The 23,898-nt window shown below is 47.3% G+C and overlaps 1 protein-coding gene across 1 annotated transcript; it reads left to right on the top strand.

Moving 5' to 3' along the window:
• Positions 1-1,275: 1,275 nt before the first annotated feature.
• On the top strand, positions 1,276-20,636 carry LOC146839309 (GTPase IMAP family member 7-like). The gene is made up of 2 exons (XM_085650766.1): positions 1,276-1,336; positions 19,169-20,636. The coding sequence occupies exons 1-2, from the start codon at positions 1,276-1,278 to the stop codon at positions 20,287-20,289; spliced, it is 1,182 nt and encodes a 393-aa protein (XP_085506892.1). The 3' UTR covers positions 20,290-20,636.
• Positions 20,637-23,898: the final 3,262 nt, after the last annotated feature.

Genomic DNA, 23,898 nt, shown 5'->3' with positions numbered 1-23,898 from the left:
CCCAAGGAATCTCTGTCCTTGTTTAAAATGATGTGTTGCATTGGCGTGGGGAGAGTGATTCTCCCTGCATTAATTACGTTATTAATGCTTGGGTGATCTTGGGGAATGGACTTTGATGATGAAGGAATGGGGGGTAATACGACAGAAACTGGGACAACAGGGGACACTATAGTTGGCTTTGTAAGATTCATGATTGTTTCCCTCTTATTACCTATTAGCAATTCTACTTTATCAAGCCTTTTATCGATTGATTTTAAACTCTCAACAATAAGTGACATAAGAGATTTAAATAACTGTTCTATGTTTCCCAGTAACTCCGTAATAGTTGTATCATTTACAGACCCAGATACAGACGTGGCTGAGAAAGATGTATTGGCAGTGCAGAATATAGGACCTTTGACAGTAGAAGCCAGATCAGAGTTACGACTGGGTTTGTTTGTTTTTTTACTCTATAGTAACTCTGAATCTATCTTTCTCCTTTTTCTGGGTAGTGGGCCTGAAGCTTTGGATTGCCTAAATAAGTTAACCTTTTGGGATAGAAGCTTAATAGCTTGTGGTGGTGACCCATTTAATATAACTGGTTCAGGAGTTAAATTAAGGGGTAGAGGTGAAGCAATTGGGGACAGATCATTAGTTGACTCGGTTAAAGAGATTAATTTTCGAGATAGTGTTGGAGAGTCAACATTACTAGAGATATATGGAACTTCTTTATGAGAGGGTCCAGTCCTAATTGGGGAGGTGACTAAATGAGAGGGAGCCACGGAGAGTGGCGTGTTTTTAATAAGCTCAATAGAGCTACGACGCTTCGCCCTTAATTCCGCAAGAGTGGCATCCCGTTCTATTCCCGAATTAACTTTAAATATATAACCATCAAGGGTCCCCTTGTTTACACCTTCAGCCATATTAATGATGCTAATGCAGTAACCCGCTATAAGTGTTGCGTACAAACGGAGCAAAGGGAAACAAAACAAGTATATAAGTACAAGTACACTAAGTAATCAGTCCAGGAAAAGGAACACAAACATTAGAACAGAAAAATCAAACAATCAAACAATAAGAGGGTAAGCCCAGCCCGGCCTCCTTCGGCTCCGGAGGGCTACAGAGGGCCCGCCCTTTGCCCGGGCTTAGCGGGGTGTAGAGTTATTTTTGTACCGCCTTCGGGCGCGAAATGCCGGGTGTCCGCTCCCGCTTCCCGGTGGGCTGCAACTAAGGAGCCTGGGAGTTGTGGTTTACAGCTCTCTCCACACAGCGGTCGCCGATGTCACCAGTGCGACGATGGGAGGGAGCGGCCAGGACAGCAACGAGAAAGAGACAACCCCCAAAAACAGCCAAACAGGTAGGCGCAGCAGCAGCTGCAATGCGGAAAGTGCGTTTTCGGGCAAACGTTGCAGGCAACCCCTGGATAAAGTTGCTGGGCGTCAGTAGGGGTTGTAAGGTAGTCTCAATTCTCTCTGACCGGTACACTACAGCTATGTGCACTATATTGAGGGTCCTAGGGACTCCCCTCAGGATTCAGATGCCACTTGCAGTGCCCAGTATCACTCAGACCCCCCACGCTTCATGCAGCTCACTGTGGGCTAATGAGTCTCTGCCAGCAGCCATCCACTTCGTTCCTCCACAGTGGGGGGTCTCACACTGGATTCAATTGTGTGCCAGATGATGTCGACCAGCCCTCAGTAGCAGCGGCCCGAGGCTCCAGGGGAGGACATGTAAAGTTGTAGGGTGCCAGGCAATATGTACTTTCCCCCACAGACACTCTGGAGACGTTCTAATGGGTAATTGCGCCTTTATTACACTTTGTATGCACCTGTGGAGAGAGCGCCGGGCAACACGCTCCGCTCGCGTCTCTCGTTCGCGCCGTTGTCCGTCGCGCATGCGCTGTAGCGTCCAACGTCCGCTACACGCCTTTGCGTCACCACGTAGTGCGCGCGTCCACTAGACCGCGACACTACATATCTCCCCCTTTTCACACCACTCACACAGAGTCCCCGACCCGGAGGTCAGTCCATTTCAAAGTCTCTGAACTTGGATGGTCTCACCACTGCTCTTCCCCCCCGTGTGTGCCTTACCGGAGTGGAATGTCCTTCTCGGCTTCCTTCTGTGACCAGGCCTCCATCTGTACCTTTCGGAGAGCCCTGACTCTCTTTCTCTTTTACCTCGCCCTCTTCTCTCGTGGTCTCTCCCCCAGGTCTTCTCCCTGGGTTGTCTCTCTCTCTCTCTTGCTCACCGCCCATGTCCTCCCTGGGGCCTCCTTCGGATGAGTCTGTGTCCTTTATCACCCCCTCTGCCGGGTTTTCTCCTTCCGTGCTCTCTCGGGGCCACTGTAAGATCTTATTGCATTTTGCCATGCGCTCGTGTGACCACACGTTACCGTCACTGAGCAGTGCTGCCCTGTCATACACCTCTTCTACTCTGAGGGGTGGGGAGTATTTGCTTTCTCCTTTCCGCTTAAGAATCGCCAGCTTCACTCTGACCCACTCCCCTTTTTCCAACGCAGCATCTTTTGTCTTCTTGTGGCGGTTGTAGTGCTCCGTGTAGATGCGTTGTGCCTTCTGCAGGTTGTGCTGCACCACTGCCGGAGACCATTTGCTAGTGATGGACTTCTCCTGCCATGCCACATTGTCTTTGGTAAAAGGTTGCCGTCCCCGTAAGATCTGGAAGGGACTGTACCCCGTTCCCGTGGGGGTGATGCGGTATGCCCATATCGTGCTGAGCACCTCCTTTTCCCAGTCTTTACCTCTTGTGATGGCCGCCTGTATGGAGCCCATCAGCACCCTATTGAACCTCTCTACTTGTCCATTGCTGGATGGGTGGTAAATCGAAGTATGTTTGAGTACTATGCCATTTCTGTTCGCGAACGTGACCCACTTGTCGGAGATGAACTGGGGGCCATTGTCACTGATGATGCTCCTGGGTATGCCTTCCCGAAGAAACATCGCCTTGAGGAAGCGTAGGATCTCGTCCGTGTCCATGACCTCGTTGATGTGCACTTCTGGCCATTTCGAGTATCTATCCACCAGTACACATAGATATTTGGGGATGCCTTGGTCGTCCAGTATTGGTCCCAGGATGTCCACTGCTACCTCTTCCCAAGGGTTGCTGGGATTAGTGAATTTCCCTAGGGGTGGTCTCATCGGTTTGAGAGTCTTGTCTGCCCCTTGGCATTGCGCACAGTCCTTCATGTGCCTCTCAACGTGCGTGTCCATTCCTGGCCACCAGTAAGTTTGTTTTGTTCTGGCCTTTGTCTTCACTATTCCCAGGTGGCCTTCGTGAAGTATGGCTAGCAGGGTAGGTACGATGTTCTCCGGCGGCACCACCCTGTCACCCCTGTAGACGAATACTCCATCGTTGCCCACCGACAGCTCTTCTCTGACTTCGTAAAACTGCCTGATTTTTGGACTTTGTCGCCTCCTGTCCGGCCATCCCCGCACAATGCACGCCTTGATCTCCTCCATGTCGGCATCCACTTCATATGCATCCTTCCAGTCCTGCCTGCTGATGGCCTTTTCCGGATCGTCCGTCAGAGCCACCATCTCGTCGTCGTCTTCCCTGTCGTTGGACGCGTTGTCCATCGCAGATGCCCTGCTGAGGTAGTCCGCTATTTTGTTCCTGGAGCCCGGGATGTATTCCACGTCGTATCTGTACTCCAGGAGTTTCAGTGTCATTTTCGCTATCCGGGGTGTGGCGCTGGCATGGCCATCGGATGTCAGTACTTTCACGAGAGGCTTGTGGTCTGTCTTCACCTGGAATCGGGTCCCCCACAGGAACTGCCGGTACTTCGCCATGGCCCATACTACCGCTAGCATCTCTTTCTCTATCACGCTGAACTTTTGTTCCGATGCTGTCAGCGTCCGGGACGCGAAGCTGATCGTTTCCGTGCCACCTTCTGGTCTTTCTTGCATGAGCACGGCTCCCAGTCCCTTTTCACTCGCGTCCGTCATCAATATCGACCGCCCCTGGGGGTCGAATCCTTGCAGCGGGACTGCTCCGCCAATCTCCCGTTTCACGGTGTCGAACTCTTCTTGCGTCTCCTCCGTCCATCTGAACGCCGTCTTGTCCCTCGTGAGCTGCCTCATGTGGTGGGTTTTCGTGGCAAAGTGGTGGACGAATTTACTGTAGTACTCTGCCATCCCTAGAAACGACCGCACTTCCTCCTTGGATGTGGGTGGCGGTGCTTCGCAGATGGCCTTTACGTTCCCTCTCTTCGGCGTTATTCCTTGTGCCCCTATCTCGTGTCCCAGGTAGGTGACAGATGTCATCCCAAAATGGCACTTCTCCCACTCTGCTGTGAGGCCCTTCTCCTCCAGGATCTTCAATACTGCCGACAGTTTCTTGTCGTGGTCCTCCTGCTCCGTCCCCATCACTAAGATGTCGTCCTGGAAGTATTGCACTCCCTCAATGTCCTTGAATAGGCGGGCCATCAGCTTCTGGAACACCGCCGCTGCCGAGGCGAGACCGAAGGGCATGCGGCAGAATTGGTAGCAGCCGAACGGCGTGATGAACGATGTCAACTTTTTGCTCGTCGGATGTAGTGCTACTTGATGGTACGCCGATTGCAAGTCTATGGTGGAGAACCATTTCACTCCTTTCGTGCGGGCCAACATTTCCTCAATGCGTGGCAAGGGGAACCTCTCCACCACTATGCACTTGTTCAACTCCCTGAGGTCCACACAGAGGCGCACTTTGCCTGACGGTTTCATGGCCACCACCAAGGGGGCCAACCACTCCGCGCTGTCAATGGGCTCAATGATTCCTCCTTCTTCCAGTCGGAGGAGCTCCTGTTGCACCGCTTCCCTAACGGCAATCGGGATGTTCCGTACCTTGTGTGCGACTGGCCGGGCGTTGTCTTTGAGGATGATTTTGTGGGAGAACTTCTCCAGCCTCCCTATCTTCCCGCCGAAGACCTTCGGGTGCCCGCTCCGCCATTTTCCTGCCGTCGACTCCTCTCCGTCCAGTGTCGCCAGCACTTGGGTGTCCCCTCCTGCGTTCAACTGTATACCCAACACTCCTTGGTCCATCCAGCCCAGGACTGACGGTCCTTTCTCTGCGACGTACAGCTTGCAGGTCGCGCTCCTCTCCTTGAGTTGGAACTTCATTGTCTTGAACCCTACCATCGGGATCGGGTCCCCTGTGTAGGTGACAGGTCGGATGTCGGGGGGTTCCAGGTGTGTGCCCCACGTGGGTCTGAACTTCTCGCTCCATACTGAACGTTGGATTATCGTGTAAGGAGATCCAGAGTCCGCCACGATGGTGATGGGTATGCCTCCTACTATCATGTCGCATTGGGGCTTGCGCGATCTTCTCTCCTCTATGCCCAGTACCTGGTCCTCAATACACAGGACTTCCTCGTCGTCTTCACGGCCTTCTGCTTCTTCCCCTTCGTCCTGTGCCACGAATTTCACCGCCTGCTGTCTTCCTTTCCTGCGGCAAACCTTTTCGTAATGGCCGACTAGGCCGCAGAACGCGCACTTGGCTCTGAACGCGGGACACCGTTTGTCGTGCGCTGCATGATGCGAGCTGCCGCACCTGTAGCATTTCATGGCCTCGCCTTTGCCCTGTTTCCATGTCGGTCCGGGTCTTGGTTTCCCTGTGGCCGCTCCTCTGTACTCCCCCGTCGTTTGTTTCCCCCGCGTCTGGTGGTCCGCGTCGTCTACTTTGTTGACTGTGAGTCTGGGGGCCTGTTCTCCTTTGGCTGCATCCGCGCAGCGTTTCGTTAGCTCCGCTCTCTTCACTATGGCGATCACTTCATTTAGCGTTGCATCTCCATTCGCCCATAGTTTGTCCTGTACTGACTTGCTTGTCGTGTGCATGACGATCTGGTCCTTGATGAGTTCGTCCTGCAGTCCGCCATACCTGCACGTCATCGCCAGCTTCCGCAGTGCCGCCACATAGTCATCCACGGATTCTCCCGCTTCTTGCTTCCTCTGCTGGAAGTTATAGCGGTCGATTGAGGTGCACACTGCCGGTCGGTAGTGGTTGTTCAAATCTTCTATGGCGTGGGTGAACACGTCTGTGTCTCCTGCTGGTCTGGTGATCGGTGTGAGATTTTGGAACACCCGTATTCCTTCTGGTCCTAGGTTGTGTAGGAGTATCCTCTTCCTCCTGGCGCTAGAGAACGCCTCCTCGTTCTCATCTTCTAGCGCTTCCAGGTAGTTCCTGAAGTACTCCCTCCAGTCTTCCCACTTCATTATGGGTTCTCCCGGGCGTGGTAGGAACGGTATCGGCGTCGTCAGAGTCGCTGACTGTGCACTCATTTTGGCGTCCACTGGCTTCCTTGGGCTACCTGGTGCGTCCGTCCCCACACCCCTACTTCGGGTACCTGGGACTGCGTTCGAGCCGGCTGCTCCGTCGTCCCCTGACTCCGCCAGGATCTCTTCTGCGGCTCCGCCGTCCGTCCGCGATATCCCCTACCACGTGGCTGGCTCTTCGTTGCCTACGTACCACTCTCCGGCTTCTTTCTGCCTCTGCCGCGCTCTCCCGGTGTGTAGGCGTCTGCTGTTTCGTCTCTCCGGTCTCTCACCGTGTGTGGTGGTGTCTCTCCTGGCTGGCTTCTCTGTGCTGCAGGTTAGGGGGGCACCTTCCGCCTGTTGCACCTGGGGTTCTTCTTGTCCCAGTCTCGTCGCCGCTGTAAAGTTGTAGGGTGCCAGGCAATATGTACTTTCCCCCACAGACACTCTGGAGACGTTCTAATGGGTAATTGCGCCTTTATTACACTTTGTATGCACCTGTGGAGAGAGCGCCGGGCAACACGCTCCGCTCGCGTCTCTCGTTCGCGCCGTTGTCCGTCGCGCATGCGCTGTAGCGTCCAACGTCCGCTACACGCCTTTGCGTCACCACGTAGTGCGCGCGTCCACTAGACCGCGACACTACAGGACACACCCGCCGCCTCCTCCACCGTGACGCGAAGCCGAATAGAGGAGACCCAGGCCTCAGGAGCACTGAAAGGACCTCGGGCAGCTCAGCGACGCCGGCAGCAACAGATCGTCAGCAGCGCGGGCAGAGCAGCCCCCACGCCTCCAGCGCCGTAGCAAGCGCCGGTCTTCTGTCAATAACGGTGGTCCACACAGCCGAAGGCACAACCCCCGCAGGCACCTGGGGCGTCCTCGGCGGTAGCGGCCGCGACGTGAGGGTGCCGGCTTTACTTGCTCGGACACCGGGCCTCGGTCGGATCGTGACACCGCTGTTACTTGGGCAATTCTGCAGTGATTAGCTTTGCACTAGCGGAATACAGTGCCGGATCGTCGGCTTCTTCGATTACTGATGCAAACCGTCGGTAAGTCATGCGGGGTGGAGCAAATTCTGACAAATTGAGGTTACGGTCGAGGGAGCTTACTCAATCTGTGGCCATTTTGGAACTGGGATTTCTAAAGGCAAGGATATCGTGTGTAGTCTTAAAGTCAGTCGTTTACAACGCCAATAGCTCTCACTCTCAGAAATGCCAGACCTATTGCATTGCATTGCAAATGCTTGTTTGTTTTAGAGGAGACTGTTGTCCTGGGTACTGCTGCCTCTTAGTAAACAAACTTTTCTTTGTTTCCCAAAAGAGGAAGGGGCCCCAAAGGATTTCCATTCCTTTTGTGAATGGCTTTGAGGTGTTTGTAAATGTCAATGCTTTGTGACCAGATTGCGGGTGCAAAACATTGATTCGATATACTGATTTGGGGCCTGATTCACTAAGGCAAACTTGCATCTTTATGTAAGTTCACAAAACTATGATTTAATAGCCACTTTGACTGTCGAGACTGCAGTCTCTGCACATTAAAATATAGGCCTGTCTTATATTTTTATGTGCGGAGTTATCCGTCCTGACTGCGCTGAGTTATATTTGAAGTGGATGGTTAAAATCAAGGAGTGAACTCTTATCGAGTCCAACAGTGGCCCCAAAAGACCCCAAAGGCTAAAAAAATAATGGAATAAGTTCCATTGTCTTGATGGACTTGGCATACCTGTCCAATATTCCTCCTGCTCCATAGAGTGCAGATCCCTCTCACAGTGCTCCGGGAACAGCTCTTTGTTACACTTCACAGGGAAAGGCCAGGAAGGGTTCCTCAGCGGTATTCGTACAAGCGCCGAGATGCCTCCGGGTAGTCGTGCGCTATACAAGTACATCTACATTTACATTTACATTTGTTTATTGTTGCTTATGAGTGATATTTTCTCTCTTAAGCTCCTTATTGTGATTGAACAAAGCAAAGGGAGCCAGGGGATCTAAGAGTGACTGTGTGGGTTGTCTGGCTCGTCCCTCACCATCAGATAGGAAAGCCCCCAGTACTTCCTCTTCTGGAAAATCCCTTAAAAGGCAGAAAGTACTCAAAGTACTGGAGACCATCAGAGAAAATCTGGGATTCCTTTCAGTACACACCATCTCAGTGCCACTTTCATACAATCGCACCCCATCCCTGTGGGGACGATGGAAACACATAAATAAGATGACTTCTATTTTATTATTATTATTATTTAGAGTTTGTAGAGCGCGTAGTCACCACGAGGGTATCCCAGCGCTAGAACCTTGTTGCTCAGAAGGGGGAGCGGCTAGGTAAGAGACCGGATTAGGGGAAGAGGAGAGTTTTGAGGGTTTTTCTGAACCGAAGTAAATCGGGCTCTGTTCTGACGTTCAGAGGGAGTGCGTTCCACTTGAGTCCGGTGTTTACCGAGAAGCGGCGGCCCCCTATCCGGGCCTTTTTCACCATGGGGATCGTGATAAGGTTTCCGTGCTCTGAGCGAAGCGCTCTCGTGGGTCTGTAGGGGGTGATCCAGTTGTTTAGTATGGGGGGGCCGGTGTTATGGAGAGCCTTATGGGCCAGGCAGAGGGCCTTGAAAGTGACCCTTTCTTTGATCGGGAGCCAGTGTAGCTTCCTAAGAGCGGGTTTGGCCGATGATCTGGCCGGGGTGCTAGTTAGGAGTCTGGCGGCGGCGTTCTGAGCCTTTTGCAGAGTTTGGAAAGTGGATTCCGGGGCGCCCAGGTAGATGGCGTTGCTATAATCCAACCTGGATAGGATTAAGCCCCGGATCAGCATAAGGCGCGACTGGAAGGGTAGGAGAGGGATTACTTTCCTGCAGGATTTAAGTAACCCGTAGCAGGTTCCGGCCGTCTTTCTGGCCTGGGTCCGGAAGGTAAGGTCGGTCTCCAGCCACACGCCAAGGCTCTTGACCTCCTTTTTGGGAGTGGGAGGATCGCCCATGCAGGCGGGCCAGGAGTTGGAAGGGATGTTAGTGGTTTTTTGTCCGAGGACCAGGATCTCTGTCTTGGAGCCATTAAGCTTCAAGGCGGAGTCGCTCATCCACTGGTATACGCTGGTAAGGCAGTCGTGGAGGTTGGAGGGCTCGAGTTTGGGGTGGGAAAGAGTGACCACCAGTTGCGTGTCGTCGGCGTAACTGACGATGGTGACTCCGAAGGGTGAGACAAGTTCCTCCAGTGGGGCCATATAAACGTTGAATAATGTAGGGCTCAGGGAAGAGCCCTGTGGCACACCGCACTGGAGGGGGATGGAAGAGGAGCGGCTTTCGCCTTCCCATACTTGATAGGAGCGTCGGGAGAGAAAGGACGAGAGCCACTTCAGGGCTTTGCCCTTAACTCCAACAGTCCCGAGGCGGTGGATTAGAACCTGGTGGCTGACCGTATCAAAGGCCGCACTTAGGTCTAGGAGGACCACTGCCACTGATCCTCCTGAGTCGATGATTTCCCTGGTTCTTTCCACTGCCACAAGGAGTGCAGTGTCTGTGCCTTGGCCAGGTCTGAAGCCAGTCTGCGAGTTGTTGAGAAGATGGTTTGACTCGAGATATTGCGACAACTTTTTGTTAACTAATTTTTCAGCGACTTTGCCTATCCAGGGGAGAAGTGAAATGGGTCTGTAGTTGGAGAGGTTAGTGGGGTCAAGCGACGGTTTCTTGAGAAGCGCTTTGACTACGGCTTCCTTCCAGGTGGAAGGGACCACTCCGTGTTCCAGTGAGATATTGATCAGGGCAGTCAGTTGAGGGACTATGGTCTGCATGATAATTTTTGCGAAACGTATGGGGACCGGGTCGCTAGGGGCTCCGCTCTTGGTTGAGGCCAATGTGGTTCTTACTTCTTCTTCCGAGACCGGGCCGAGCGACTCTAGAAGGGGTTTGTCTACGGGAGGCGTCTGCTCCTTGGCTCTTTCTGAGATGTTGGAGTTGGCAGGTGGGAGGGAAGAGAGTATTTTTTTTATTTTTTCATCAAAGAAGGAGGCCAACATGGCGCATTTTTCCTCGGCTTCTTTGGGGTCCAGGGGTTTCTGGGGGGGGGCAGGGACACGGAGGAGTTCTTTAAAAATGGAGAAGGTCTCCTTGGATGAGCAGACAGAGTTTTTTATCTTTTCCTCGAAATAAGTCCTTTTAGCGTCATGAAGGGCTTGTTTGTAAGCTTTCATGGAGCAGAGGTAGACGCTTTTCTCTTCAGCTGTTTTGTGTTTTCTCCATAGGCGTTCTGTCTTTTTACAATGCTTTTTGAGAGAGGCAAGGGCGGGTGTGTACCAGGGGGAGGGACTAATTCTTTTCATGTGTTTTAGCGAGCTCGTCAATGGAATGGAGCTGTCTAGAGGTTGGACTAGCCAATCCATGAGTTCTCTGTCCGCGGTATTAGGGTCCGTGGACAAAGGGGAGATGGTATTGCGTAGTTTGGCTTCCCATTCCTCTGGAACTAATTTATGCCATCGTCTGGTTTGTACCCTAGTTTTATAAGAAGGCCCTGGAGATGTGTCGAGTGGCCAGTGCATGGGAATCAGCATGTGGTCTGTCCAGGGCAGGGGGGTGGGGTCCTGGGCGTACAGGTTCGCAATGTTAGAGAAGATGGGGTCTAGGAGTTGGCCCTTCTCGTGGGTGGCTTTAGGATTTTGCAGGAGGAGGTCAGCTGTGGTGAGATCTGCAAGCAGGTTTGCTGCGGTGTTATTCGTGGGGTCCAGGAAATGAATATTAAAGTCCCCTAAGAGGAGGAAATTGGAGACCGAGATGGACTTGAGTAGGATATGGTCAATCAGAGTGCTAGTAAATTCCCCTAGGGATCCTGGGGGTCGGTACACAAGTATTCCGGAAAGGGAGGTGGAAGGAGAGATCTGGATTGTGAAGTAGCAGTTCTCACAGTCTTTAACATAACCGGTCTCGATTCTGCATTTGAGGTGATCTTTGAAGAGTATGGCTAGACCTCCGCCTCTACCGATTGGCCTATTTAGGCAACATATTTGGTAGCCGGGGGGAGTTGCATTGGCCACATCGAAGTCGTTGTGCGGGGTTAGCCAAGTTTCTGTCAAAAATAGCAGATCTAGCCGCGAGTCCTGGACAAGGATGTTGATTTCATGGGCATGCTTTACCAGGGATCTGCAGTTCAGAAGACCGAGCCGGAGACCTGGGTGGCATTCCGTTTCCTCGAGGTTATTACAGAGGGTGCATCCTACATAGGGTGTGTCCTCCTTGTGGATGTATTTGCACTGGGGGTGTTTTCCACGGTTCCAGGCAAGCAGTGAGTCTCTGGGGTATGAGATGCCATTTTGCCGATTGGGCATAGTGGCTAGACAAGGTATTTTTTCCTCAGTATAAACCAACTTCTTTTGCCCCGCCTTCGCACAAAGAGAGTAAGGAGCTTATATTTGGGGACTAGAAGGGAGTAGAAAGAAGGAGGTGGAAGTTGTTAATATCCCCAGATTTCTAAATAAGCTGTATTCTCTGTAAGTATCAGAGGGTGGGCTTCCACATAATTTGAAGATGGATACTATACTGGCCACCCTCAAAGGTTAAACTTCCATAAATCCTGAGAGCTGTTTACTAACGGATATTAGTAAACAGCTGAGGAATAATTTATGTCTCAGAGCTGGACTATTTGGTGCATCCTTTTATTAAAGACTTTGAAAATATAGCAGTGGCAAAATGCAAAGTTTCTGATCGATTACTCCTCAAATCTGTTGACGCCTAATTTGCTGGCAGCAGGGTAAAGCATGTTTCATTGCCTACACTCTGTTGCAGCAATTTCATCAGGGCTCGAGGTCGAAAAACACCTCACTGGACTCTAACTTTTATATGAAGAGTGACTGATAAACAAAAGAGACTCAATTAAAACTATCTCTTTTTTTATAAGTCACTCTTCGTATAAAAGTTGTAGTCGTATAACATGTTGGCTCTGCTTAAAATGGTCTGCAACATGCAGTTTGTTTTCAAATTTTGAGTAAGCTCACAATTTTGAGTAAAATTGGAACCTGGTACATGTGAGTCTTAACCCAATTTTAATTGGAGAAATACTTTATTCTTATGCACTTTGCAGGGTCTTTTTTGGCATACACAAGTCACTATTTGCACCTCTTTCTTTTAAAACTGGACACTTTTTCTTTCTTTGGTGATAAAGTTGCCGATGAGGAGAAAACGTTGGCACACTGGTGAGAACCTGCCAGTAGCGCCTGTGGGGAAGCAAACGTGAGGAACTTTCTCACCTTCACACAATTGTTTTGCAAATTTTCTTGCTTGTTTATACACACCTTTTCAGTAGGGGGTATGCTTATATGGAGTTGACTGATAAACGAATGATTTTATAAAGGTATATGAGTATATTTTTGGGGGGATTTTAGACTAGATAAAGACTGGCAATTGTCTATAACCAACGGTTGGGTTGAGGTAGTAGCCCCCCACCTCCAGTCCTTTTCAATCAGGTCTTTGTTGTTTATTGTGATCCCTTGCTTTTTGCCTGGACCCCTTGAAGCTGCTGCCGCAGTTGTTTCCTTTACTTCTGTAACCATCATCAGAGAGAACCCTTAATAAGGATCTAGGAGAAAGATCTGCACTGGCCAAGAGATACATTATGACCACTCAGGCTAAGCAAATTTAAGTCTGTAAACATCATAAATAAAAATGCAATGGGCCCAAGGGCACTTATGCGTCCTAGAAGCCAACCACATCCCATGATAGCCTCCCTTGGCAGATGCACCATTTGTCCGGGCACTGATCCTGCCGTTCCTAACTAGGAAGAGCAGCCCCGGCCCCATGGAGCCGGTCAGACTCCATTGCAACTGCTCTTCGGGCTCCGCCTGAATACCCAGCCACGCATTGCAAATACAAGGTGTGCGGTGTCCCAGAGGATGGCTGTGTGACAGAATATCAACCGAAATAATATTGCTTCACAGAAGTATCGTCTACAAAAATATCACTCTACTAAATATCTAAAATGTCCTAATATTGACAATACAAATAAAAAAAATGTAAAATATTGTCATCATCTTAAATAAATAGAACTCTACTAAAATAGCAAAAACAACATTATAGATGACAAGAATATTAACAGTAAATAAAAAATCTAAAAACATTTTATTTACATCACACTTCTAATTTAAAACTCTGTAAAAATAGTAATAAATGCATGAAAATATCTAAGTAAGTTTAATTCCGATTAGTATCACTGGAGTTATGATTTTTAACGTGAAAAGTGGCACCAAGAAGAGCCAAGTGCCGACCGCGCGTATCGGGTCAAAGGTTGTGGTGGATCGCCATGAAGCACAGTTCGGATAAGGAGGGGCTTGGGCCTGCCCTCTGCTTACCACCAGGTGTAGAAGAAAGTTTGAAGAAACATTTTCTGAGAAGGTAGAGTTCAGCAGGGCAAGGCTGCAGGCGGTGTCAAAGGAGGAGGCACCATCGCCGGGGAGCCATTGGACGAAGTCACAGTGAAGAATTCTACCTTCACGTTCTGACTTACCTTCTAAAATAGAAGTCAAAATTCTCTAGCAGGATGAAACTGCAGGCTGTAGTCGGCAAGAGCTCCCCAAGGCCAGATACACCTTTTTGGAGGGACCGCTGAGCAGTATTTGCTGCTACGGCAAAGATTGTAGTGGAAGCGAAGTCAGGCTCACCAGCGATAAACCTTGGGCAGTTCAGCGAGCAGGTAGGTCATGCTTTTCAGGGCCCTTTTTAACCACATTTGTTTCCAAGTCCCAAGTTTTGGATTTTGTCTATCTGGGCACATTTAGCACCACTTTTAAGGGTCTAGGACGGGTGGTGCGCCACAGGCAGGGTCAGGACTCGCTCAGGCAGGTTGAGGGACAGAATCAGGATGGAGCAAGCCTTTTCTGTCCCTGAAGCTCTAATCAGGAGGCCAGACAACTAGCCTTTGGAATAACTGTGATGGTCCTGGGTTCAAGATGCAGGTCCAGTCCTTTTCACTCAGGCAGCAGGGTGGCAGAGAAGCAGGGTGGCAGAGCAGCAGGGTGGCAGGGCAGCAGGGTGGCAGAGCAGCAGGGTGGCAGAGCAGCAGGGTGGCAGGGCAGCAGGGTGGCAGGGCAGCAGGGTGGCAGAGTAGCAGGGCAGCAGGGCGGCAGTTCCTCTTGCAGTAGAGCCGCACAGCAGTCCTTCTTCTGAGTCATCCTAAGGTTCAGAAAAGTACTGAAGAGTGAGCCCGAGGGCCCTATTTTTGTATGGTGTACCTTCTTTAAAGTAGGAGACATTTTTAAAGATTTCCTTTGAAGTGCTTGGGATTCCTTTCCTCCCTGCCCTGGCTCCAACCTAGCTACAGGCACAATGAAGTTCTTTGTGTGAAGACAGGACACTGCCTCTTGACTGGACGGACTGGAAGTGGGGTAGTGCCCAGCTTCCATCCCCCATTCTCAGTGATGCACAGGCCCGATTCACAAAGGTAAACTTAGACCAAGAGTCTAAGTTTACGACTTTCAGTATTCACAAAGGTAAGTTACGAGTAGTATGTTTATGTCCGTACTCAGGGTGGAGTTTCCCCACTCAGGGCAGAATCTCCACACTTGGGCGGAATCTCCGCCAGAGTGCCGATATAAAGATACTGCTCGTAACTTACCTTTGTGAATACCGAAAGTCATAAACAGAGACTTTTGGTCCAGGTTTACCTTTTTGAATTGGGCCCTAAGTTTTGCTTTGGAGCCCATCTTGTGATTAGAGCTGTGTTTACTAATGAACTTGACGAGCGTCACTTGCTCTGTCCTCAGGAAGGAAATTGTATGCGGCCCATCAACGTCAATCTGGAATGCAGTTCTGGCCAAAAGAACTGATGGCAAAAAAGCTTCTCTGAAGTGACAGAAACATCTCCAGCATGAAGCACAACAGAAGCTTACAAGAGGGCATGCTCCTGCTCTTGACATAGTGGCTGCTACCTCTCTAACGGAAAGTGATGGTGGTGGAGCGGGTCTAGTCGTCCACGGGAGAATGCCAGCAATGATCTATAAAATGTGGATAGTTAGCTTCAGAATAGTGACTCTTTCAGGCAAACTCACCTCACTGCACCAACACAAACATCTTTGCTTCTCCACCATGGAAAGTGCTATCTTTTATTGCAGCCATCCTCCCTGCCTCTATCTACCTGGGTTAGTCTTTGTTGCCTAAGATTTTGTAAGGACTTTTCAAAATGTAGAGGGACCTACGCCAGTACCCCTGCAAGCTGCGGGCACGGAATGTCTGATGTCTCATTTTTCTAGGTTGCGTAATTTGGGGGCCTCTGAACTCATCGTTAAATGCTCCCTAAAACCCCAACAGACGCACCGGTGTAGTAATTGTTCCATCCTTGGCCACTAGTGCTCAAAAGCATGAGGCCAACAAGCACTACTAGAATCCAGGGCACCCAAATGTATTGAACAAGGCCCCCCATTTTCAAGTTACTCATCTGTGTACTTCCCAGTACCTCAAGCGCTCATAAAAAAGTCAGTTGCTACTGGCCACTTTCAAGCCGCTGGAACTGAAACCCATTGCACCGCCCCAAACATTAGCTCACACATTAGCCGTAAGCCAAGGGAGGCTTGGCACCTTTGGGCAGGATGCTCACATCTTTAGCAGAGCCACTCAGTGTTTCCTTTCTTGGAGACAACCCTAATAAATTTGATATGAGACCCCCTTCCTGCACAGAATCTTCGACTAGACATGAGTCCCGCCTCTTTGTAAGTGTCACTTCTAAAAGCAGCCTCTCAGTGATTGCCTGGAAGCCTCACATCTTTGGAGCAGAACCATTGTCATTTGATGCAAGTCCCACAAATGAGTGGACATGCTTATTCAGCTGCTGTGAGTCACACTAAAGAACAGTCTCACTCATCGGATGCAAGTCCCACAAATGAGTGGACATGCTTATGCAGCTGCTGTGAGTCACACTAAAGAACAGTCTCACTCATCGCATGCGCGTCTCACGACTTGGTGTGAGTGCCTGAGGTGCAAGATTTGTCAAATTATTTTATCCCCCCTTATGACCCCCCCCCCCTTTCCAAGGAGGTCCTGGAAAATTTCATGAGTGGCATCTCAGAGCTATGATCTTTCAAATAAAAATGTGAAAACTGGGACTTAAAATGCACTATATTATCCAGCATTTACATTTTTCTCCGGAGTGATGGGGGGGAAAACCCTTCTTGATGAAATCTGTTTCCATTGCTGTAAATTGGGAGCAGATATTATGCCCCACCACTTTCAAAGATCACCGGTCTCCAATACAGGTATTAGATTTTCCTGCATTCTCGGTGGAGTCCTGGGTACCCTAATGTTAAGTCCTGCTAGTTATGTGGCAGGGTTAGACTTGTCACACAGTGTTCACCTAGCAGAATTGATTTGTATCCACTATCTGGCTGTTGCTCTGGGGTGATTGGCTGGAATACGCTCACACTGAGAACTTGGACGCCGACTCCCCAAAATCAAGTTAAGCCCATGCCAGAGCACACTGTCCAACCAGCAAAGACTTTTGAGGCAGCGTTAGGTAACCCAACATGCAGACCCAACTGAGAGAAAATGACATTTGTTTGGCTCCATTTCTGTAAGTTTGCCGCAGCAAAAATCTGGTTTGCATAATAAATGGACGGTCCAGTTGCTTGACCTGTGACTTTGTATTAGGCATTTTTTAAATTGTGGCATTTTTTAAAGCAACCATTAAATAATTGCACAGTTGAGTGACCCAAACCAAGTACACAATATGCTGAGTAGGCATAGTGTCATACCTTGTACACGTGTATTAGTACATATCATGTGATGTGTCATTTCACTGTTATCTGTAAACAGATCACTGTGACATGTCTTGTCATGTGGTCTTGTTTTTATTTGTTTTCTTTGCCAGTACATGGCTCTGTGTATATTTTTATGCTAACTAGCATGTGCCTTATTTTTACAAATAATTCCAAACTAAAGTCCGCAACTCTGTCCATCGCAGACTCTGCCAGTTACACTTGCCCCTGTCTGTTTTACTAGGTTCACCCTATTGGTTGTTGGGAATCCTCAGACTTATACCACCCTAATATTACTAGCTACGCTATGCCCCTGAGCAGCAGTTAAGCGTGCCTAACAAGTGCAGCACATGCTGCAGGTGCTGCCCTGCAGGGCTGCTAGTGTGTGTGTCTGCATGGGTCTATCTGTGTGTGTGTGTCTGTGTGTGTGTGTGTTTGTGTGTATCTGTGTGCATCTGTGTTCATTTGTGTCTGTGTGTTTGTGTGTCTGTATGTCTACATTTGTGTGTGTCTGTGCCTCTGTGTGCGTGTGTGTCTGTGATTGTATGTGTGGGTCTGTCTGTGTGTTTGTGTGTGTCTGTGTGTCTGTGCATGTGTGTATGCATCTGTCACGTGGCCGATGGGGACACTGTTGTTTTCTCTGTTTACATGAGCTCTGCAGCCATTATGTGAATTTGCGCACGTTACTACATAGCTTCATTTTTGCAAAGACTTTGTTCGTATCTTTCACATGAGAATTGTCTGCTGTGTGCATTCTCTGCCAGTTCCTTGAATTTAGTCTGAACATTGTGTGCAAGGTCGAAACACAATGCCACTTGTTATTATGTTCTGGTCAGGCCCTAGCACCTAGACACAACATACCAATGCAGCTGTGATTTGGAACTCTTACTTTGCTATTAGGAGGATGCATGCATAGGTAGCACACACTTGGAGAGGAACCTTGGCAGGGAGAAGAGCGAGACAGCACCTATGATGTGGAACTGGCTTCTATAGTCTGAGATTTGGGGTCTGCAGCCAAAACCCAGAGATCTTCTGATCGATAACAATACTTCTTCTCAGCAAGGGAAGGGAGGGTAGGCTCCATTGTCTTTTCATGATGGCATCTACGCACATGATATATGGACCAGCTGCTATGCTGACTGTTTGTATTATGCATTTTCCTCCTGGTTGTGGCACGTATACTGCATGTTAGAGCGCGTTACTTAAAATAAATATTTTGAACTGTTTTGTGTCTCTGTAGGATCCTCTTGTGGACAGGTATGAGAGTGTGAGTGAAAGGGTGTGTCCTGAGAGATCCGGAAGTGTTGTGTTCTGGTGCGTCTAATCACTTGTTTCTCTGTGAGTGAGTAGGAGAGCAAGTGAGGCACTATAGCTCGTCGGTTCTGGCCTCTTGGCACTAGGGTGGTTGGAGGACTCAGTCCCTGCTTACCAAGGTTCCATAATCCTACGCATAGTTCTGTTCTTGGGCAGAATCCCTGCAACACGTCCGTTTGTGTCTCTCTGTGAGTGTGTGTGTGTGTGTGTGTGTGTGTGTGTGTGCGTGTGGTTGTGTGTGTGTGTGTGGTTGTGTTTGTGTGGTTGTGGTTGTGTGTGTTGTGTGTGTGGTTGTGTGTGTGGTTGTGTGTGTGTGGTTGGGTGTAGTTGTGTGTGTGGTTGTGTGTATGGTTGTGGTTGTGTGTGGTTGTGTGTGTGGATGTGTGTGTGGATGTGTGTGTGGTTGTGTGTGGTTGTGTGTGGTGTGTGTGGTTGTGTGTGTGTGTGTGTGGTTGTGTGTGTGTGGTTGTGTGTGTGTGGTTGTGTGTGTGGTTGTGTGTGTGTGGTTGTGTGTGCGTGGTTGTGTGTGTGGCTGTGTGTGTGTGTGTGGTTGGGGTTACATGTGGGGGTGTGTGTGTGTGCTGAGATGGATGTTTAGTCTTCTGATTAACTTCCATACAACTGAAAAAGTAAATATCTGTAAACATGCTGGCATTACTACAGAGAGCTAAACATTACTTGTCCTCTGCACAGGAAAGACAGATAAGATCATGGTAAAATGATGATAGAATGCCTCTACTGTCTCATGCAAAGACAGTTCAAAGTTCGTCCTGCAGCCAGCTCACTTCAGAGTTCTTTCCATGAATAACTAGACTTCTAGGATATGTATTTCCACTCTGTAAGACATATTCCACCTGTCCATCACTACTAGTTCACTTGTTTCCAACCATACATGTTTCTTAATCTCTGAAATGCTTTTTTCCCAGGTTCTCAAGATGAGGCAAAAAACCCACCAGGAGCCCGAAAGATCGTCCTTGTGGGTAAATCGGGCGTTGGGAAGAGCGCGACTGGGAACAGCATCCTTGGGGCCAAAGGGTTTTTGTCTAAAGCAAGTTTGAAGTCAGTAACGGCCACTTGTGATAAAAAGAGCTGCTGTCAAAACGGGAGAGAAGTTTCAGTTGTGGACACACCAGGGTTTTTTGACACCAAGTTGTCTGCTCCTGACACACTTAAGGAGGTCAGTAATTGTGTGGTCCTGTCCGCCCCGGGCCCCCATGCTATTGTTGTGGTGATGCAGGCTGGACGTTTCACCAAAGAGGAAGCGGACGCAATAACAATAATTCAAGACTTATTTGGAAAGAACGTAGCAAAGTACATCGTCATTTTGTTCACACGAAGAGATGACATACAGGATCAGACAGTCGAGGAGTTTATTGAAGAGGCGGACGGAAAGTTGAAAACGTTGTTAAAAAACTGCGGGATGCGTTACTGCGCCTTCAACAACAGAGCAACTGGAGAAGAGCAGGAGAGGCAGGTCTCTGAGCTCCTGGATATGATAGACAAAATGGTGGAAGGGAATGGAGGGAAGTGCTACAGTACTGAGGCGTTTCAGATGGCAGAACGGGTACTTAAAGAAAAGGAGGAAAAACACCGGAAAAAATATGAGCAGAAAAAGGAGAAGAAGTTAAAACAATTAAGAAGTGAATATGAAACAGAAATGAACAGAATTGAAAAAGGAAATGCTGAAGACAAAGAGAATCAGAGAGAGATCTGTACTTCAAATTACCAGATAAAAACAAAAGAAATAGAAGTCTGTTACGAAGAACTTGTGAAAGGTACCCGCGAAGAAGCTGAACGAGATGTCTTACATGAGGTCTTACATTTCCTGAAAACAGCAGGTGTTGGACTGTTGGTGGGGACATGTGTTGGGGTTTTAGGCGGTCCTGTGGGCATGGCCAAGGGGGCAACTCTCGGGGCAGCAGCGGGCGTGACTCTGGGACCTCTCAACACAAAGCAGTCAGTGAGAGCTATTCTTGAGGAGATAATGAAAGAACAGGCTCCGTCACTGCAAGAAATGTCTGTTTCTGCACCCCTAAATATTCCGTAATCTCTGCTATGTCTCCAGAAGCCAGCCCAGTATTCCGCATTCTCTGCTATTTAGCTGGCAACCCACTAAAGATCCGAAAATGTCACTATTCATCAAACCACTGGTCAAATAGTAAATATTACGTACCCTTTGACTCGAAGAACTTCACGCAGCAGGGCATGAGCTAAAAAGAGAGTGTGGGCAATGACCGACTGGTGACCATGATGTAGTGGGGGTGCAGGAAAATGTGGGAAGCATTAGAAAGTAAGGGACAGATGTACAACATTCTAGCTAAGCAGTTCCTAAATAGAAATCTGTATTTAGGTAATGCAAAATACAAAAATAGCAATTTACTAATAGCGATTTCTACAGAGTCGGAATCCCTATCAGGAAATCGCTATTTAGGAAATGCAAACTGATTTGTTCCTATGGGCCTAAAGGCCTATAGGTTTGAATGGTTTTGCATTTCCTAATAGGAAATCACAAATGAGGAAAAGCAAGGGTGACTATCGGCCTAAGGCCCTCTCTTGATGCGCCCCAAAATAAGAGGTGCACATGTAAAGCGTACATATTCCCTTTGGGTATCTTTGTGCTCTATAGCACTTAAAAAAAAGCATTTTGGTGTTGGAGAAATCCCCCAAAAATGCATAATGAGAATTCTACTGGGCAGAACTCACATTTTGCCAGTGGGGGCTGGTGGAATTTTAAACGGGTGGCGGCTGGTGGAATTTTAAACTGGTGAGGTGCATTTCCAAAGGAATCAATGTACGCGAGCGCAGTGAGCGAGCCCGACGCCAATAAGGGGTGTTCGGGGGGTTCTCCCCTCGTGAAGAAATTTTTTAAAAATTGGCGATTTTGGGTGCAATTTTCAGCACTATTTCTGTGAAAAATGGACTGAAAAATCAGTTCTTCTAGGCATTTATAAAAGAAAACTCATACATTATTTCAGAAAATTTCTGTGTTGCCAAGCAAGTCTGATTTCTGAAGAGTGCTAGGGTACTAAGCAAAACTGCTTTGTCTCTACCCATTCCATTAGAAAACACCTAACATAGGTGCATAAACATCCACAAAGAAACACACTTGTAATTTTGTTCCTACTGGAAATGAAGGCTGGCCACTTCCTTTTCTGCATCAGCTATTCAATGTTGATTGCCCAATAATCTTCATGACATATTAAATAGCTACAAGTATAAGAAATATCCATTCGAAATAAACATTTAATTTTTAGGAAGTCAGCAAAAGCTTTGCATTTTTGAGCGAGGTAATTTTGCAAAATAAAAAATGAAGTAAATATTGTACTTAAAATAGTTCATATAGCGCTCTGAGGCTCTTGGGTCCATCAGTATTTTAGAAAACCACTAAATAAAAATAAGTTAGGAAATGAGTGTAATATGCATTGCTTAAAATATAAGAAATATCCATAAAAAATCTTTCATTTATTTTAGAAAGAAACAACACAAACTTTATATGTATAAGCAGGCTAGGTAAAAACGTTTTACTTTATTTTTAAATACTTTGCATGCCACTCTCAGTCCCTTGTGCCGGTCAGTACAGTAGAAAATGGCTACATAAAAGTAAAATATGAAAAAATCAAAATGTATATTTTAAGAAATATCCCTTTAAAACCAATATGATATTTGTAAACACAAATACAATTATTTTAAATAATACTATATAAATACTTTGCATGCGACTCTCAGGTTCTTGTGCCCTTCAGCCAGCACAGCAGAAAAAATTGAATTAAAAGAAATAATGAAAATAAATAAATGTACATTTTAAGAACTTTCAAAACCAATATGATATTTTTAAACACAATTTAAAAAAATAAAATAATATTTAAATACTTTGCATGTCAATCACAGGTAGAAGGGTTCTTGTCCCTGTTAGTACAGTAGAAAACGGTTAAATAAAAATAAATTAGGAAAATAACTAAATGTTGTACATATAAAGACATATACCCTCAAAACCAACATATTTTTAAACACTAACAACAAAGATAATTTAAGAAATAATAAAATATGAAAACAAATATCTATAAATCCACAGATACATAAACACACATATACAAATACATATCAACTGTACAGGAGTTGTATGAATATTAAATGGAATGAGTACATTTCCGACAGTACTTCCTAATGTTATCAAACAAAACAAACCGAGCTATAAACACCTGAAACTATGATTACACATCAGATTAATATTTTCTATTTATATAGAGCGTTTGCTCGTCGATCTTTAATATGAACAAACTTTTCAATTGTTCTTTTGTTGAATTCTGGTATTTCCTTTATTAGCTCCTTTTCCATTGACAGCATAGACAATGCATTAAGTCTAGCTTGAGTCATAGTGTTTCGCAAAAACGTTTTTACCCTCTTTAGTGTGGAAAAACATCTCTCAGACTCTGCTGTTGTCATGGGTGTAGTAATGACAACTCTTAAAAACTTTATGGTCTCAGAAAAAGATTTCTCTAAGTTGTTTTCACACAAAAAGCTAAATAAAGCCATGGCACCACCAGTAGTTTGACGGAAGTCACGTCTTCCATACAGGACCGAAAGTTCTGTACGCAATCTGGCTTTGCCTAGCATAGGATAGGCATCTATCGTTTCTGCGAGTGCCTCAGCTGGGAAAGATTTGCCATGTCTTTCAAAAAGGTCACTTCGCAATAGTTCAGAAAGAGCCTTAAAACATGGCTGTTCTCTGCCTAATTCCCCCCTCATCGCAAGAAGTGTGTTCTGTAATCGATAGCGCCGAGACACCCTTACGGGTAGTTGCGCGCTTTAAAAATTGCACAAAATAAATAAATAAATAAAATAGTGTTGCACCTACAAGATGCTTTGTGAATGCAAAGCGCTCTCTGGCATGGACCACAATAATGTCACAGACTTCTTTTGCTTCTTGGGTCAAAGTATTTATTTGCAGTCTTCGGTTTACAAATGTACATTCTTGTGGCAGTGTAGAATCCAAACTGTCAATGGATTCCCGTACTTTGGTGATGCTTGTCACAAAGTCTGTAGTAGCTTTCTGGACAGACACAGTGCCAATGTCTCGCTTTTGCAATTGATTATATAAAATGTCTACCTGGGGCATTATACGGTGAAAAAGAAACAGAAAGAATATAAACTCTCTATCCTCTAATGTTCTACTAAATCCCTTAGCTTCACATATAGTATTTGACTCAAAATCCCCACTGTTTGCAATGGTTGACATGCATTCAAGAAGATCGTCTCTGTATTAATAAATTATCAATATTGCTCGAATATTGAAGTTCCAGCGAGTTGCAGACCCTCTTGGAAGTCTTCTTGAAACTATTTGTTCAAGAATATCAGTCCTTTTCGGGGAACGTGCAAAAAATGCTGTTATACCACCAACCTCTGAAAAGAAAATTTTAACTCTAGATATTTTGGAGGAAGCCTGTTCCATAATTAGGTTAAGTTGGTGGGCATAGCAATGAATATAATGTGCATTTGGGTAAACATCCCTGATTTTCTTTTGCACCCCACCTGTTGCACCACGCATGACGCTGGCACCATCGTAGCTTTAAGCAATTCGTTTTCCTTTAGCACATTGCTCAGGGAAAACAATGTTTAATTCATCAAGAATGGCTGAGGCAATTGTTTCTGCAGATGA

Source organism: Triturus cristatus, chromosome 4_1 (assembly GCF_964204655.1).
Source record: "Triturus cristatus chromosome 4_1, aTriCri1.1, whole genome shotgun sequence".
Lineage (NCBI taxonomy): Eukaryota > Metazoa > Chordata > Amphibia > Caudata > Salamandridae > Triturus > Triturus cristatus.
This window is presented reverse-complemented; position numbering and strand designations above follow the sequence as displayed.

Bases quoted from the DNA above. Each gene is read 5' to 3' on its own strand.
- LOC146839309 (XM_085650766.1), top strand. From the start codon at position 1,276: ATGGGAGGGAGCGGCCAGGACAGCAACGAGAAAGAGACAACCCCCAAA. The intron at 1,337-19,168 runs GTAGGCGCAGCA...CTTTTTTCCCAG, and splicing joins CCCCAAAAACAGCCAAACAG to GTTCTCAAGATGAGGCAAAA.